The sequence below is a fragment of the Nesoenas mayeri genome, assembly GCF_963082525.1.
Source record: "Nesoenas mayeri genome assembly, chromosome: 4".
Classification (NCBI taxonomy): domain Eukaryota; kingdom Metazoa; phylum Chordata; class Aves; order Columbiformes; family Columbidae; genus Nesoenas; species Nesoenas mayeri.
In genome coordinates, this window is record NC_137540.1 from 31,715,282 (window position 1) to 31,733,732 (window position 18,451).

General features: G+C 40.3%; 1 protein-coding gene across 1 annotated transcript in view; it reads left to right on the top strand.

Annotated features, from left to right (window-relative positions):
* The window catches only part of FHDC1 (FH2 domain containing 1), a gene marked incomplete at both ends in the record, with an annotated part of 30,921 nt that extends 13,121 nt beyond the window's left edge, over nucleotides 1–17,800 (top strand). Inside the window, 8 exons of the mRNA XM_080344002.1 lie at nucleotides 3,396–3,481; nucleotides 3,567–3,667; nucleotides 7,005–7,075; nucleotides 7,179–7,286; nucleotides 8,167–8,237; nucleotides 10,526–10,643; nucleotides 12,581–12,745; nucleotides 15,758–17,800. Coding sequence (XP_080200128.1) covers nucleotides 3,396–3,481; nucleotides 3,567–3,667; nucleotides 7,005–7,075; nucleotides 7,179–7,286; nucleotides 8,167–8,237; nucleotides 10,526–10,643; nucleotides 12,581–12,745; nucleotides 15,758–17,800 — 2,763 coding nt within the window. The remainder of the gene's footprint in view (nucleotides 1–3,395; nucleotides 3,482–3,566; nucleotides 3,668–7,004; nucleotides 7,076–7,178; nucleotides 7,287–8,166; nucleotides 8,238–10,525; nucleotides 10,644–12,580; nucleotides 12,746–15,757) is intronic.
* Nucleotides 17,801–18,451: the final 651 nt, after the last annotated feature.

An 18,451-nucleotide genomic window follows, 5' to 3' on the forward strand; every position in this document is an offset into this window, starting at 1 on the left:
AAATTAATGAAAAAATAAATTAGTAACTCTGCACCCAATTTTAGTAATACAGAACTTAGCATACAATGTAATTATACTCTCTTGCATGTATACAATACACTGCCATATCTTGGTATGTGACTGCATACTGTTGTGGAAAAGATTTTGTTGTGAAGATGGGACTCTGATAGAGTTATTCATTGTGATTTTAAAATAAACCACATTTTTTAGCTGCTTTGTGTTCTCACACTAATTATAAACCTCTCTACTGTATCTGTTAACATGATTAGTAGTTGTCAGTCCCCATAGTTTCTTTGCAGCTTCTAGCTGCATTTGGCATTTGAATCTGACCCTCACTTCTAGGAGCTATCAAAGAATCTCCATCCTCCTTGGGAAGACTTGGACAACACAGCTGCAGAAAGTAGAGGCCAATCCCACAGGCTTTTGAGTAGCCTCCCTTGGAACGTGTAGGGGCAGCAATCCAAAATGTGTTTCAGTAATTCTTAGCTCTGCAGTTGAGAAGCTGTTCTTTTGGTTTATAGGTAGTGTCAATTAAGCCAAATAACCTTTTTTTTTTCTGGTTTATGTTGAGATAACTGGTGTTTTTCAATTATGAAATTCGTAATAATGACAGACCAGAAAATAAATTGTTGTCTTAACTTTACCTTAGCTATTCCCCAGACTGTTGACTGTTTTAAGCCAAATTAACAGCTGATTTAGTCTCCTGTGTTGAAAACTCAGGATGAAAAGGACCTTATAACTCTTTGGTGTTTCTGTTTGTGCAATGGGTCACTATCCTCCACCTTGCCTGGGGTTTGGGCTTGTCTGATGAGCTGCTTTCCTGCTTCTTGAAAAGGTACTTTTGGTCATACGTGGCAGAGATAGTGGGAGTTAAGCTGGCTGGTGCAGGCTGGAAGAAGTGTCACCAGGATGTGAACAGATGTTTGTGTTAAGATTGATTACAGACTGCCTTTTGGCTTGACTACTGCCCAAAGCTTTTTGTGCTATGGCATTCACACCCCATCCCACCCATCAGAAGGCAGCCTCGTCAATGCCCTCTGCTATGTACATGCAGGAAGGTTCCTCATCTGGATGAATTCTTGGATTCAGTACTCCTTTGTACCATTCCAGGCATTTTTCCTAATATTATAAGGTAGAACTAGGCATTTTTCCTAATATTATAAGGTAGAAGAAAGAGGATTTAATCCATTTTCTGTAAGATTAACATTCCAGATAAATAACATTGATTGCTAGTTACTGTCAAAAGTATATTTAAATATAGTATTTAAGTATAGTAAATATAAGTTAATATTCCTGTATCTCAGGACATCATTGTTCACATTTTGTGCATTTAGATCTTAAGATTGCATCCTCCTATATGTGCCTGTGGTTTACATGACCGTGATTTTGGTGATTTGGGCAAGGTTTTTTGTTCTTCTCCCCCTCCCTGAACCTCAGGTCTGAATGCCTGTAGCCTTTTCAGGCAAACTTTGATATTTGCAATATTCTGAAGTGAGGCTGGAAAATTTGCAATTTTTGTTGTTCAAGTTGCAGCCACTATTTTTTTGGAACCTAGATTAAAGGACAACTGCACAGACTAACTGAGTAGGTATCTCACACTCCCCACTTTATGACGGAGGAAAAAGTGTTTATTTTGGTTGTGTTTCTTGCTCGTTTAACATCTTAGAAATACCAGGAATGTCAAGTCTGGTCTTTCCTGTTTTTTGTTGGCAGACTTCTTGAGTGACTCTGTAAATTAGGAGTTTTCTCAGGCCTCAAAAAAAGTGGGTATGCTGTTTATCTTTAGAAGGAGCTTTTGTCCGAGTGTCCTGAATTAAAGGGGGCAGTGGGTTAGGAAATGGAGTTAGATATCGTGAATAAAAATTGCTCTTTGATTAGAATTCTCTTTCTCAGCCGTAAGTGGATATTTGTGTGTGTGTGTGTGTGGGGTTTTTTGTTTTGTTTTGTTTGCTTTTTAATTTGATAAACGAGAGGTTTTTCTATTCTGTGTTTAATTTGTAATTTTTATTTTCTCTTCCTGTGCTCTCAGCAATTCTAATTTTTTTATAATGTGGAAAAAAAAAGTGGGAATAAAGCAGAACAAAGCTGTTAAAATAATCCTTTTCTTCTGCTAGTCCAGAACTTATTTTAAATCCCTGATTTAGCATAGCATATGTTATCTTCCATTACAAATGAGTTATTTTTTTGCTGTGAAAGCACCAAAATAGCTTAAGTGATTAATTTGTAGCATGGTGTGGATATCTTGGGAAATCATGGCAACCTGATAGCTATTGATGCCCTGCATGTAGTGTTCCTCTCTCCAGGATAGTTTAATATGCTTTCTAAAAGTGAAGACCATCTTGTGTAAATGTGGTTGTGAATGGGCTTTAAGTGTAATGTTATATAAAGGAAAGATGATGGGCTGGTTTGTAAGTCAGTGGAAACATGCAACTGATAATTGGGTGTGAACTTGTTGGTTGAATGAAGAAATAGAGAAATTGAGGGTGAGCTCTGCTTTTGGACACACTTGGTGTGTTGGAAGATGTGAAAGGAATTCCAGTTACACTTAAACAAATGTGCATGTATTTTCCAGTTCTTCTATATAAACAAATAGTAAGTATGTGGGCAGATCAGTGGCTTCCAGATCATGCAAATATACGGATTTTGGTGGAGCTGGGAAGATCGACATAATTAATGCAGTGATATTTCTTTTGCATGTAAATGATGTTCTCAGAGCACTGACAGCAGATATTTTAAAATGCGAGACTGCATTTATGTTTAAAATGTTTCGTGTGGAAGAAAAAAGGTAAAAACTCAAGAGCATGAAGTTTACCCCTTAAGAGAGTTTTAGAGGAAAAAAACAAAACAAAAACCAAAACCAAACCAATCCCCCCCATAACTTAAAACCTTAGCTGCATTGTGTGAAAGAGATCTAGGCAGTCCTACACTGGAACTTTAAGCTATGCCTAACAGCTATCACTGTTGTTGAAGAGTCAAGGATCATTTTTCAGACCATCACATAAGCAGCTATTTCCTGGCCGACCACCTAGAAACAGTAAGTTGACTGGCTGGAAAGAAAACAGTGGTGAGAACAATCATTGATCAAAAATCAGAACAATGAATTGGACATTAGAAGTCATTGATCAGAAATCAGAATCACCAATCAGAATGATGGCATCATATTTTTTTCCAGTGGACTGTGTAGCTAGGTGGTTGGGAGAGGAGTGATAGTTTTATTTTTTTGTGATAGGGGTGTGTGGAAATGACAGGAGCTTGGACAGTGTAGCCATTCCGTCACCAAGTGGACTCTAATGCCTTCTGTTAAATTCACTGCTTTTCAAGGTGTTTCCTTCCAAAGTCAAGTTAATCTTGATCTTTGATAAAATTCTTTGCTAGTGTTTTTTTCTCTTTTCTAGGTAAAGAAATTAAAAGCCTTTGATGGAGATGTATCAAAACTGTCTCAAGCTGATTCCTTCATGTATTTACTAATCCAGGTGCCAAAGTAAGGAGATAGTAGGTTTATTCTGTTTATGATAAATGTTCTCTTTTGACTGTCGGATCTAAACCTGTTTGTTTGTATGCTGCAGCTATGCTCTTAGGATTGAAGCCATGGTGTTAGAGAGGGAGTTCTCACCCTCCTGTGCTTCTCTACAGAATGACATGAAAATTATAAGACGGGCAACAAAAGGTAATTAAGCATGTTGGGACATGCATAATACTCTTGGTTTTGTTAGCATGTTAATTAGTCTGCTTTATGAAGACTAGAGCTTGAATTTCAGGTACCTTAGCTATTAAAAGGAAGCTAACTCCCCTCTGACAAATGCCATCAGGGTGTGCCTGGCAAATCTTTGCTTCCAAAATAAAAAATCTGGACGCTTTGGACATACTAGCAATGAGTTTATGACCAAAGCCTACAAGCAGCGTGTCCAAAACCAACAGAAGCAAAGGCATCCATGGCCAAATTTGGTTAAATTGTCTTGCAAGTACAGTTTACTCATTCATGCATCACTGTCTCCCTGATTGAATGCGGTTGTTAAACCTCTCTGCTCATTTTCAGAGAACCATGGAGAAAGTCACTGTATAGTTTCCAGATTTCTCTGTATGCCATTGCTTTTAGAGGCAGTAGTATTGATGGCCTAGAATCTTTACTGTAGACACTTAATACTATCGCTATTTCTTTATTTTTTTTCTTCCTGTTTTTGTTCTCTATGTTTCTGTACATTTCTCTTGTTCTCTGCATTTCACAAGTTTTGAAATGCTGCAGCTGGTTATTCGTAAGGTAATCTGGTGTCTTCTACTGTGCAGGAAAACAGTTAATTTCCTGGTTTCAGTTAAATGTTAATGCTGACCTTCTCAAATGCCTTGAGTGCCTTTTTGTCCTGTTCCTCAATATGAAATTCCTATTTCATGCTGGCAATTTTTTTGATGCACTATTGGAGTACTGTTTAGACTGCTTCTAGTGGTATAAAAAGGCATAGTAGTGAAAATACCCAGCTGTGAGCACCAGGACTTAGAATAGCCGTTCTTAGTGAAAGGAAAGGTAGAAAAGCCTGGTGAGTTTTTCCCACCAGTGGGGATTAAACTCATCCTTCTTGACTCAGAAAAATGTGGCTTAGCTTAGGCTGCTGTTTGAGTTTGGCCTTCCATTGGGATCTCTTTCAAGTCATTATTCTTTGTGTTTTGAGCAACAAACATATGTGAGCGAATATGTTATGTATCAAAGCAGCCACGTCCTGTTGTCCTTCATGTCCTTCACTCAGGACATCTGGGAACTGATGAATTCATTCCCTCCAGAGGAGACACTTTGGTCTCCAGCTCCTGCATCAGGCCAGTCATGCAAATCAGACTGACTGAGCTTTCCTGTTTTCAGTCCACTTGTGTCATGTGCTCTTCTCCATTTGGTGTTTTCACTTCGGGGTTTGTTGATAGCCCAGAGTTGTTTAGGAATTAGGTCTCCTTTTCTATTCCCATCTCCTATGTTTCTTTCCTTGTAATTAAGCTGACAGAATATTTACTTAAATTCTAACGCCAATAATCACTAAGGGTTAGGATGGTCTAAATAGCCCAGTGGATTCTCATCTAGCCTGCAAATGGATGTCTCTCATAGTGACGCTGAGCAGGCTCTTGCTATGCAAAATCTTTAGAAGCTGCCTTCTTCTCTTGGCCTTATGAAATGTGGTATCCTCCTTTGTATTCTCTCCTCTTTCTTCCTTATTGCTTCCTCACCTATAGCTTGTTAGATCAAAGGTTTATTTTATTAGTTCTATGTTTTTAGGCTGGTAATACTGAAATCCAGAGATACAAGGGCTGTCTGCTTCCAAAATGATAGATTAGTGGATTGTGTTGAGCAGTTAAATGCAGGGTAAATTACAGAATGTGAACTTCGAAGCAAACACTTCCAGCAGTGTGCCCAGGTGGCCAAAAAGGCCAAGAGCATCCTGGCATGCATCAAGAATAGTGTGGCCAGCGGGACTAGAAAAGTGATCATCCCCCTGCACTTGGCACTGGTGAGGCCACACCTCGAATCCTGTGTTCAGTTTTGGGCTGCTCACTTCAGGAAAGACACTGAGGTGCTGGAGAGAGTTCAGAGAAGGGCAGCAAAGCTGGTGAGGGGTCTGGAGCACAAGTCTGATGAGGAGCGGCTGACGGAACTGGGGCTGTTCAGCCTGGAGAAAAGGAGGCTGAGGGGGAACATTATCGCTGTCTACAGCTACCTGAAAGGAGGCTGTAGCATGGAGGGTGTTGGTCTCTTCTCCCAAGTAGCAAGTGATAGGACAAGAGGAAATGGCTTCAGGTTGCGGCAGGAGATGTTTAGATTGGATATTAGGAAAAAATTCTTCACGGAAAGGGTTGTCAGGCATTGGAACAGGCTGCCCAGGGAAGTCGTGGAGTCACCATTGCTGGAAGTGTTTAGAAGATGCAATGGTGAGGTTCTTAGGTACATGGTTTAGTGCTAGAGTTAAGTTAGGTTATGGTTGGACTTGATGATCTTAAAGGTCTCTTCCATCCAAAATGATTCTATGATTCTATTCTATGATAAAATATTTTTTAAAGTATTTACACTGCAGTCAAAAGAATTCCACCTTGTGTTATGTTCATCAGTGTAAAATACAGTACCTTACATTAAAATCAGCTCACGTTATTTTTCTTGCCATATGGGCACTTGCAAATTTGGAGTTATTTGGTTTGCTGTGCCACTTATATAATACTAATTTATTAACTCTTTACTGTTCTGAATTTCTGTATTTTATTTATAAAGCAGTCCCTCTGGTGACTTTTAAGTACATATATTTTGTGTTCATATGTGGCTGGGTGAAAAGGTTTATGAATTCAGACAGAGCACTACCGTGCATTTTGCAAAAAATGGAAATATGTACCAAACAGGCTTCTGTGATGGAATAAAGCTGCCTCTTAAAGCTTTTCTATTTGGCTCTTTGCATCACACTGAATATAACTTTGTGCTAAATCATCTTTGGTGTGACTGAAGTAAAATAAATGCTGCTCTGAGTGGGTGATCATACAGAAATAAAATGATGATTCATAGTGTGAGTGGGATGGGCAAGGAAAATTTAAACATTGCTGTTATCTTTTCAGGCCTGATGGCTAAGTCTCCCAAAAAAAGAATAATTGTTCAAAAGTCCGGTCCTGGCAGATGGCAAATAGATTCTGCAGGGTGCAGAACACTTGCCTCATACTGGAATTAGTAGGTGGTGAGGATAACCTAACCACTTGCATGAAACACTTTGCACATTGCAAGATTAGACCCCAAATGTTTTGTTAGCTGCTGTGGGTTGCTTTGGAAATACCACACTTACTGTGAACATATACTTGAGGTTTGTCAACCGTGTTTGTGAATTTGAATTATATAGTACCTTTTTTTTCTCCTACCACTTTTTCAGTTTGTTGTTGTTTCGTGTTAAAATGACAAATTTCACCTATAAAAGCTTGAGGTGAAGAGGAGCTTGGTAACTGTGTATATTTCTAAACAAACAATTGTCAGACTGCAATTTTCTTGTTCCTTATAGAATTAATGACCTGTGAGGAGCTGCATTCCATATTGCACTTGGTCCTTCAGGCTGGGAATATTATGAATGCAGTAAGTGACGTCCAAAATGGAAGTGGGTGATTGACCAAACTTCCTTGTTAGTTTTGCAGTTCATTGATGTCATGCCTCAGCTGTTTGCTCGTTTCCTTTTTAGGGAGGTTATGCCGGCAATGCTGTTGGATTTAAACTGTCGTCACTGCTGAAGCTGGCGGACACAAAAGCGAACAAACCTGGGATGAGTCTGCTGCATTTTGTTGCTCTGGTATAGAAAAACTGTTTTGCTGGTATAAGCAACTGCTACAAATGTAGAGCCATAGATGATAGATAATATAAAGGGCCATGTGCCTCAGAAGAAGCAGCTTTCTTGCAGCTTTGATCCTGATCTTCACCTTTGTTCCCCTGCCACAAAATTCACCAGTTTACCTATGTCTGGTCATCCTACCCATGTAAAAGCTTGCCTTTGTGTAATTTCCCCATTGTAGCTGTTCTTTTACTTTCCTGAATTCTTACATTGTGGAAGTGGCTTATTTTGATAAATATTCTTTCAGTCTTCCTGTTTAATCTTTTGAGTAATGTTTTTGGTAGAGGTGGGGGTTTTTTTTTGTCTCCCTTAGTGACTGAAATGTATTTTTAAAGCAACTACAGACTTTTCTCAAGTTATTTTTCTTTTCTTTAAAACTTTCTGATTTTAGAAGGGAGAGAATTTAAATGCTTCTATATGTGACTTTGGTTATCTGTGTACAAACTGGCTTAACAGATTTCCAGTCAGCCAACCATAGGGTATTAATTGATGTTTGCGCAGGAAACATCGTATCTGCTCAAACAATGGGCATCAGTAAATTGTTCTTTCCCTGACATCCCCTATTAATACATGTGGCTTGTGTTCACTGGCAGAAGCAGCTATTATTGTACACTGCAAAATGGAAGCTGTTGTTTAAAGTTTCCAGTTCTGATCCCTGCCTTTTGTTAAGGGGTGTCCTCCACTCAGTTGTGTTAGGATTGAACAAGAAGAAAAACAGTGCAGTAGAGAAACCTTTAAGTGCCTTCCCAGAGCCTTCAGAACTGCTGGACTTAGGGACTTTGGCCTGGTGGTGGAATGTTAATGGATTGTGTGTGTTTTGGTTTTGTTCTGTTTGTTTCAGGAAGCCCAAAAGAAAGATGCTGCTCTTCTCAACTTTTCTGAAAAAATTAGGGATGTTCATGATGCTGCCAGGTAAGTCAAAAGAAAACCAAGAACTTACGATTAGACTGTGACTTGGAATTTTCTTATTTGTGAAACAATGAAGCTTATTCATTCAGAGAAGTCTTGGCACAAAACCTGAGATATTTATAAATGTTTACTATAGCTTTGAGGGCTTCATTTCTATTTGCTAGCAGAAGTATGCCTGCAATGTGCCTTCAGGTGTGAGGTATTTTATGAGATGATCTCCATAGGTTTTGTCAGTTTAGTCTCTGTCAAATACAAATGTATGTGTGTTACTTGTGAGGGACTGAACTAAAAGCATGTTGCTGTTTTTCCTTAAACCAATTTTCATCTGTCTCTGAGCAGGCTACAATACTTTTCGAAATCTAGTACCAGTACTGGCTCTGGCTTCTGTTAGTTGCTTTTTGATATTTCATTTGCTTTTACATTTCTGTCTCGGATGGAAAATCTGATGGGTTTGGGGCTCTGTATTGTTTTCATATTAAAGTCTCTAGCTGCATAACTGAATCTGATTCGTACCGTGATAACTGTACTTGCTTTTGTGAGACAGTGCGATCTAAAACCCCAAACTAGAAGCCAGCAATGCTGGAGTTCTATTCCCAGTTTTGCTACTTCCTTACTCTTGAGATTTGGGCAACATATTTACATTCTTTTTCCAGCTGTAAAATGGATGAAATCTCTTAGATCTGATGTAGGGTTAAGTAACGTCTGCAAAGGACTCTGAAGTCTTCTGAGGAAAGGAGTGGCCATGGAGTTAATCAGAAAATGTTTGAGGGACCACCTGTGTGGCTCTCTGCCATCCAACCCACACACCTTTTTGGCAGTCTGCCATGTGGCCTGCTGAGGAATGTAATTTCCCTCGGCATCCAAGCCCCCTGGCAAACAGCAGGGGAACAGGCAGAATCCCAAATCTGGTGATATTTTTTTCTAACCATTTTGTTCTTTAATCACATTTGTTAATGCTGAAAATGTTCTGCTGTAACTCGTGCTGAAATCTATTCAGGGAATGCACTCTGTATGTGAAAATGAAACAAAATGAAATACATGTTTCACCATTGGGCATGAGGAAGATCTTTATTAGAGACAACTGTCACGTACAAGGTCCAATTAGAGCATGTTAAAACCACTACCATTATGTTCTTTATTTTTTATTGTCATGCATTCTTTACTTGTAGGCCATCCTCTTCCTCCTTCACAGGCAGAAAAATATGGCCTGTGTCTCCTACTGCTTTTCTTATTTGTATCTGCCAGAACAGGGAACTAACCTTTGCAGGTGAAGTAAGCAGAAAAAAACCAGTACACATAATATTCATTTATGTGCGCACTGGCAAACTTACTCATGCTGTCACCAGCCACTCCCATGTGCACTTCAGTCAGTCTGCCACAAACTCTTCAGCTTTACTGTTTTAAAGCCATGCTGTTGGTGAAATGACCTTAGTGAGGAGCATGTGTTCAGTTGTTAATTTTTATCATTTTGGAAACTGTAGTGCTTCGATTCCTAGGCAAAGCTCAGTTCTCTTGTGATTTAGAAGCATTTACCCTCAAAGTGACTAAGAGATTTGGGTGGGAGCTCCCATTGTATGGAACATGGGACTTCCAGGATAAAGCTTAAATTACATCAGATGTGGTCTTCAATTTCTGAGTTACCTTTCTGCAGGAGCAGCTCTGCTGCTGGTATGCGTTAGGTGGATGAAATGTTGTGTAAGTGCTGGCTTGAGACTGTGTAGGGTGCATTGCTGTGACTGCTTAGAAGAATGTAATATGCAATTTAATGATGCCAAATGCTACTTCCAAAACAGGTGGTCCTGGCTGACAGTCCCTTGTGACCCCCTTTTTGTGCCAGCCACTGCACTCAGAACAGTCACGTAATCAGCTGTACCAAGCAAATGATCCGTCTGGAACAAAATTGTATTTTCCTTTTCCTAGATTAATTTTCAGTACAGAGATATGTCTGGCCATCTAGAAAATGAGTGCTAGCACAGGCACCAGGGAAAGGAAAGGAGCACCTGGTCAGAAGCAGGGCAGCATTACCCTTTCTGGTGATCAGGTTGGGTGGGGCTGGCTGGAGCCAATCGTGAAACCACACCTTATGGGAATCTTTTCAGGTTGCATATAAGAAGAAGTGTGCTTATCTCTCTCCTGACTTTTGCTGTCTACTCTGAAAAGATTTCCTGAACAGGCAGGTCTTGTTTGATAGCCAGGTTGCACCTAATGTTAAACATTTTGAAGCATATTGTGCCTAACCTGTGGCCAGCTCCTTCCCCCTCAATAAACATTTTCTGTGTATGCTGTTTTAGGTTATCCATTGATAGTGTAGAAGCAGAGCTCCAGTCGCTGTCTTTCAAGGCAAGATCTGTTAAAGACAGTGTTCGGCGGGACCCAAAACTCTTTCACCAGATGGAAAGCTTTCTCCAGGTTTGTAGGATATCTTTGTTAATGCCTTACTGCTGCCTTGAACATAGGAGCATTCCTCAGCTCAGTGTAATCTGCGTGGACATGTTAATAAGCAGAAGCGTTGTTTTAATGTCTACCCTATCAGTTGTACAAAGCTGTTCCTACTACACACTGTTTGTCGATTAAGAGAGTTGGAAGGACTGTGTTTTTACAGGGAGGGATATTGAGTGTACATTGCCTGAGGCTTGCTAGGCAGGCATGTTTAATACCTGTGAAATGACTGATGAACATCAGGAGTTAAAATACAGGATGTTTCAAAAAGATAGACCCAGTTTCCAAGCTACAGTGATTTCAAATTGGGTCCATATTTTTAAAACACCCCCTGTAAGACAATTTGGATTGGTCTCTGGTTTTGTACTTCAGAGTTGCCCAAAATATAGTATCTGCATGTTATGTTATACAGGAGCGTGTCAGTTTTAGCTGAGGCTGTGCTATGCATATGAATCCTGATTGCTGGGTGACTGAAGAGATATTATTGGAAGCTGGAAGGCTAAGGGACTGTTTTATCTACTAGTTTACCCTACCGCAGAGTGTATTATTCTGAGCCACACCATTACTTCTGGGGGGATTTTCCTTTTCTTTTTTAGTACTGCAGTGACCTTATAGACATGAATGTGCATAGCATTTAACTTTGAAGCAGAGTTCTTGGTATTTTCTGAGTATGTGGTGATGCCTGGAGAAATACATATTATACTTCAATGAAATGTTTTTTCTGTTTCATGCTATAGATAATTATTAAAAGTAAGAAAGCAGATGTTGATCTGGAACTTAACCCGCCCTGATTTTCAACTTGCAAATGTAGTTAATAGTCCCTGCAGTTTTTCAGGAGATGAGAAGTTGATGAAGAAAGGGTGGGTTAAGATTAAAATACCTGTCCTTGTTCACTCCTTATTACTGGCTTTTATCCATTGCACCCAGACTCTTTAATGTTATGTTCTAACATGTTTGTTTGGTTTTTTTTTTTAATTTAATAGCTGGTTTTATGTAACACTACAACCTTGTTTAGGACACATTCCAAAAGAAATGTTGGGAAAAAATTCATTTTACAAATGCATACCTTACATAAACAGTTCCGGTTTTTGTTTCTAAATTACAGATGATAACCAAACTGATTTAAAACTCAGCTTTCCTTATCTCATCTTCATGAAAAAATTACTGAAATATGTGGGAGGAACTAATTTTCTATGTATGCCTTTATCAATTGTCCAGTTTATCTTCAATCCAGCTTTTTATTAAGTGCCTTTTTATTTATTTTTTTTTTAAAGACTAACAAGTAAGATTTGTTTCTACCCTACTGGCATAATTTGCCAAGTAATTTTGTGGCAGCAGGTTTGGCCTAAATGTTCACCAGTGCTTCCAGCTGCCTATTCCCACCCCGGTGCTGAAGTATCAAAAGTATTTAGGTGATCGTGAGTTAGACAGTGTTAGAGAACAGGTTTGTCTGAAAATTAACTTTTTTCCCCAGATTACTTTGAGCAATCTATGGTGTCAGATCGAGGATTATGCAAAGATGGGAGTGAATGGCTGGGGATGCAGCAGTTCCTTACTCTTCTGGCATGAAAAACTTTTTTTTTTTTATTGTGGTCTAGGGACAACTTATGAAGGAGTCGATTCTGTGATATATATCCATGAATATATCCGCATATTTTGGGGGGGGGGGAGGAGCGGAACTAGGGTGGAGGAATTAATCCATTTATGCTTAGCTGAAAGTGGCAGGGAGAATGGGAAAATAAGGCATGTGGAGCTTTCAGGGGGCTCCAACATGGTCTGTCACTGTCCCAGGCTCTGTAACAACTCCTGGTTTGGAACATGAATTTCATAGGTTCCTAATATATACATGACCTGTTGTGACCTTATTTTTTCTGCCTGGTACATGCCATGTATATGTTTTACTACAGTTTGCTGTAAGACATCTAAAGGAGCTTGAACACCAGAAACGAGAATTACAAAAGGAGGGAAACGCTCTCATTGACTTTTTCTGTGAAGACAGAGAAACCATGAAGTTGGATGAATGTTTCCAGATATTTAGGGACTTCTGCATAAGATTTGACAAGGCTGTTAAGGTAAGAGCACTGAATGAGATTCTCATGCATTTGAAATATTGGCTCACATAAATTCAGTTGTTTTTTCTGCTTAAGGGATGTTTTATATCATGTGGTATTTGATATATTTGCTCAAATAGCTCCAACAAACCACTCTCTTCTATGCAAAAGCCACAGGGGAAATGGTTGTTCTGCCCAGCCCTGTGTGCAGTCCCGCTGCTCTGTATCTTCAGCTGCAGGCTGACTAGGGCAGCGAGGTGACACGTCAGGGCAGCCTCTTGGCCTGCCCGTGGGTGGGCTCCCTCCCTCTCTGTCAGTGAGGAGGTCGGTGGTTGCTAAGCTGAGCAGTGAAACAGGTGGTGCAGACTTTCTGACAAGTCCTCACTGTTCAGGCCCTGGACTGGTACGGCTGGATCACTGGAAAGGCCTTGAGATGTTGCACCACATTACATGGATGTACCAGCCTGAATCAGCACTGGCTCAGACTCTCCACTGCCCTCCTTTGCATGACTAGACACTTTGCCAAGTAAAGCAAGGACTGTGTCTTCTACTTATAGAATCATGAATACTTTGGGTTGGCAGGGAATTTCAAAAGTCATCTAGTCCATCACTCTACCATTTGGTCTTTTAAATGCTTTTTGTGGACAAAAGCTCAAGAAATTAAACAAGCCTACAGTACAAAGATACCTCATTTCCTGTGTGACGATTCATTTGTTAAGCACCCTGAATTGGTCCCAAATAATTCAAGAAGTATAATAAGATGAAGGAGCAGTGTCGGTATTTGTTCCAGTTTTGGTTCAGCAAAGTCTGCCTATCATTACAAATATTTTTTTTTAGGCCTTTATAAATAGCATTAATTAGGTGAATCCACACATTTCTTTATTTTGCTGCCTTATGTAATCTGCATTTGACAGCACTTTGTATAAGAGCTTTAGTTCAGAAAAGAGAACAATCTTGATTTATAGCAAGCTGACAGGATGTTCAGCTAGCATGCCTGGTGTGCCATTAGTTTATCTACCCTTTACCACCACAGATAGCATGTATTTGTGCATGGCTTTGAACATTATACAAACAGATAGAACGAAATGGTGGTAACTATTGCAGGCATTTTAGTGAGAGGTAACTTCATGCATATATGTTCAGTTATTTGAGATTGGGCATTTAATTTATAGTCACACATTACAAGTGGCTGTTGGATAGCTACTTTGAGATCCAATGGGGATCTTCCTTCCTCTCTGTGATAATTAGCTACACTCTAAAAATCAAAAATTAGTCTCTTGTTTGTAAATATTGAGGAGATTTGCTTACGAAGTATTTTGTGAGCGTTAACCTTCATTAACAAACAAATGTTTAGCCTGCAGTCTAAAATAATGGTTCGTACCATAATGGCCACGTGCACATTTTTTGCAATTCTTGTAACATGTCTGCATGTGCTTAGAATAGATTACTAATTTGAATAAAATCTTCTGAAACATGTTTTGGGTAAGGTTAAAATGTTCTATGTCCAATATGGAATGTGATAATAATATCTACAACTATTTTTAACCATTTCTCTTTACAATGGGATATTTAAAGCTGAGCTTTAGCATTAGGCAAGATTTCATTCTGTAACTCCATACCTGTGAAGGCAAGCTTCCTGCCACAGACATTTCTCCTGAAATACAAGGTGTTTTTTTTTTCCCTTTTGCCTTTCTTAGCTGTTTGGGTTTCTTAGGCCTCTAATGCATTTTATCTTTCAGAGCCTGGTGTAGTCTCAAATCCAATTTAAGAGGTGCAGATTAACCCATTCATCAAAAAGAGCTTCAGCATTAGGCTTTTGTTTACTGAAAGCTTTTCTAGTTGTGCAGCTCTTCTGTTGTCACAACCACGGGAAGATCAAACTAGATAGTGCTTCAAACAAATATAGGTGTGCTTATTTAAACAGTGTGACATTGCTTAGAACAGATTTAACAACATGCAGGAAAATCATGTAATTTTTGAATCCTCTGTCAAGACTAGCCTCCCCCTTCTTTCTTTTGCTACAGCTATACTGGCTCTAGAAAACCATGTTCTCCATTTCAGGAAACAACCTGGAAAGTTCAACCAAAGGTTCAGCTAGATTGAATCTGAAGCCTAGGGGTGACAGTTAAAATGTTGATATTCATAGTAATCCACTGCTAATGATTTTAGTAAAAAGGTATTACTGTGTTACCTTTCAAATATAAACTATTTCTTTGGTTTCCTGAGCTCAAACCCCTCAGCCTAGCTGCCAAAATCTCCAGCCTGCCCTGGGCAACTTCTATGCAATAGTTGCCGGTTTTTGAAGACAACAGTGAATACAAACAAGATCCAAAACTGGAATGAGGTCCTTGAGTGGGGTCAGTTGGTCTAAGTATTGATCATGAGGCATTGTGTAGACTTTTCTGCTTGCTTTCATATACAATTTCATATATATTTCATATACAATTGAGGAACATCTTTTCATAAAATTTCCAATCAGTAATGTTTGAGTTGTAGCACCCTGTAGAAACTGCACTTGCTGAGGCACAATTGCAATTGTGATAAGGGAGAATGGAAGGAACACACTGGCTGTAAGCTCATCAGATGAGTTTGTCTTAAAGTATGTATGCAATGATTAGGTGAAGGTTTCCTCACCTGATAAAACTGCCAACTTTAAATGTAGTGTGGACTTGAAGATCTCCATCTTATAGCAGGAACTCTTTGGCTGGAGTTGACATCTAGTTGGGTTTGATAGGTCATGTTCTTGCTCTCACAAGGACTTGTGCTTTTTTTTTTTCTTATGCTGACCAGATGATGCATCACCAGCATTAATTATGCATGGAACTGCTCTCCATACAGTTAATGGTTTCAGGCTCTGGTTGCCATGGTGATTTTGTGTGTGTGTGCGTATATGTATTGGGGGTTGGGGGTAGGTGATAGGAGTAGGAGCTAACTTCCATGGGAAAAAGTAAACGGAAGGTTAAATGAGTGTGACTTGTTCTCATGCATAGGCCACTGTCCTCTGAGACATGTGTTCATGCTTTTTCTCATCAGGAAAACAAGGAACGAGAGATCCAGGAACTTCATAGTCTGCAAAGGCAAAAGGAGCTGGAGGAGAAGCGTCGATCCTGGGCAGCTGGAGAGCTTGGGAGCTTTGGGCGGAGCAGCAGTGAAAATGATGTGGAGATGTTGGCCAAAAAAGGACTTGAAGAATTTCTTCCCTTCTTGCAGCAGAGACCTCAAAGCCCTTTGTACAGAAACCCCAATTCTAGACGTTCTCGACTTTCCCTGGGGATTACTGCAGACAGGGAGTTGCAGAGTTTCCTGGAAATCTCAAAAGATGAGGATCCAAACAAGTTTAACAGCCTTCCCCGCACAAACACCCGACAAGCAAGACCCAACGTCGCCTGGACTGAATCCAAAGAAACGAGAGATCTCAACTTAAATACCTTGCACTTGCACCAACAGGCTGAAACCAAAGTGAAAAGTGGTGGCCTACTGCAGGTGCCTCCAGCTCAGCCCAGTCGCTTTGGTGGCTCAACTGGTCCTGGTGCCCGTTACTCACAGAGAAGCACTGACTACAAGATGCACGCTTCCAGTGTGTCCTGCGAGGAGTCCACAGATATAAACGCTCTGGCCCTTGCAATTGAAGAGCATGAACTTGTTAAAGGGTTACGTAAGTTTGATATTCAAGGACCAAAGCCTACAGAGGATACACCTGTAATATATTTAGAGGATGCTGGTGGAACAGACGTGGAGACTCTAGATGATCTAAGCTTTCATTCCCTTAGCACTGCCGATGACGACCTGCCTCCAGCTTGCAGAACTTCCAGAAATGCCCATGACCATAAAGCCAAGGCGGTGGGCTGCAGGAGTGAAGCTTCAGAGCCCAGCAGCAGCCCCATGTCTGTGGATACAAGTGTTTCGGGAAGCAGGGAAGATGGGCCGATGTTCTACGTGTCAGATACAACGACTGATTGTTCTTTGACATTGGACTCTGAAGAGGGAAATGATTTTAAATCAACAGGCAATGAAATAAGAAGTGAGGCTGGCAAAGCACGCTCTTCTGGGAATGATCCGCAATACAGGGCTAGAACATTCTTCTCAAACCTGAATTCTGCGTCTGGCAAGGATCTGTCTCTTCACACTTTGGCAAATGATAAGGATGACGCCAGTAGCAAGCAGAGCCTTCCTAAAGAAAAGACCATAAAAAATAAAGACCAAACAGGACCAAAGAGAAACTCTGTAAAAGATAGATCTCCAAGCTCCTCAAAATCCAGTGGCACTCGCCCTAACCACACAGCTCCTTCCAGACCCGTAAGAACTTTGAATGCCTCTGAGAATGAAAGTATGAGGAAAGTGGTGCCTATTTCTCGGTCAAACAGAGCACCAAGCAGCATGAAAAAGCCGGAAGCCAAGCCAGCTCTTCGTGAAACTAGTGCAGTGGAAAGTCGGCTGTCCCGTCGCAGCTCTGTCCGAGGCACAACAGACACGCTGCCAAGAAGTCCGTACAGGCACAGCGTGTCAGTAGAAGAGCCAAGGTTACAGAGAGGCACTGTCACTTCGAGCAGTGCACATTTTGAGAGGGACAGAGTCTCTCTCAAGAAGCCGATCTCTAAACCCATTAGGAGTAATGTCAAATCAAAGACAGATGAAATTAAGACCTGTCGCTCCAGTGCAAAACCCCAGACCCCGACAGATGAGACCAAGGTTGCCACAGTCAATGTCCCCAAAACACCATCTGTTGTCCCAAGCTTTGCAAGGAATACAGTGGCTTCTTCTTCAAAGCGTGCAAAAGTGGATCTATCCAGCTCCTCCAAACCTCCAACCATCACAAGGTCTGTGTCCCAGAGGCTGCCTAAAGCGAAGCCAGCAGCAACCTCTGATGATCCCACTCCAAAGGAGAACAGTGTGGGTACCTTAAAGAGAGCAAATAGTGCCAGAGTGGTTGGAAGAAGCATCCTGCAGGGAGAGGCTGTCAGCACTAAAGTAGAGCCTGCACCAAAGGAGCAGGGAACAGCAGAAAAGGCCTCTCTTAAACTGAAAGATGCAAACCGGACTGCAATTGGTAAAATACTGAAGCCGTTACTGAAATAAAGGAGAGGTTTTTTTTGAATCTTTGAATGTGAACACTTGTTCAAGCACTGGATGTCTCTGTCATGAAACTCCTTAGAACAGTTACATTGCTGATAAGCAACATCATGTGCTCGTTAAAGTACAGCATGCTGTTGGAAAAGGGCAAGTAGTTGTGTTCTGGTCTAAATCCTTTTTTATGAATTTGAATGTATTTGAAGCTACTGTGATGGAATATGAGCGTAACAGCAAATCTTTGCGTATTTGTGATACAGAATATCACCAAAAACCAAAAATTTTTAAGAAGTTACACTACAAAATGAAATGCCTTGTGACAGAAAACATGGATAAAGGCCAGTGTGTGTGTTTGTAAGATTCTTGCTAAGACTCAAGCCTTTGTGCTGGTCTGTTCCTTTTTTGATGTCAAAGTGAATCCTGTGGAACAGTACAGAAAACTAACTTGGGTGATTGTGCTTTCAACGGATTGTGCTTTCAATTTCTTGGATTCAGGAACTCTTTGCCTGTTGCAAAGTCCATTGCTGGCAATTGGACAGACTGGGAACTGCTGGCCAAAAAATAGTAAAACAGAACATTTGCTGTTTGTGGCTGTCTTTAACCTCACTGAAGAATTTATAGCATGTTTTATGAATGTGTACCTGTGTCTGGAGAAGGCTT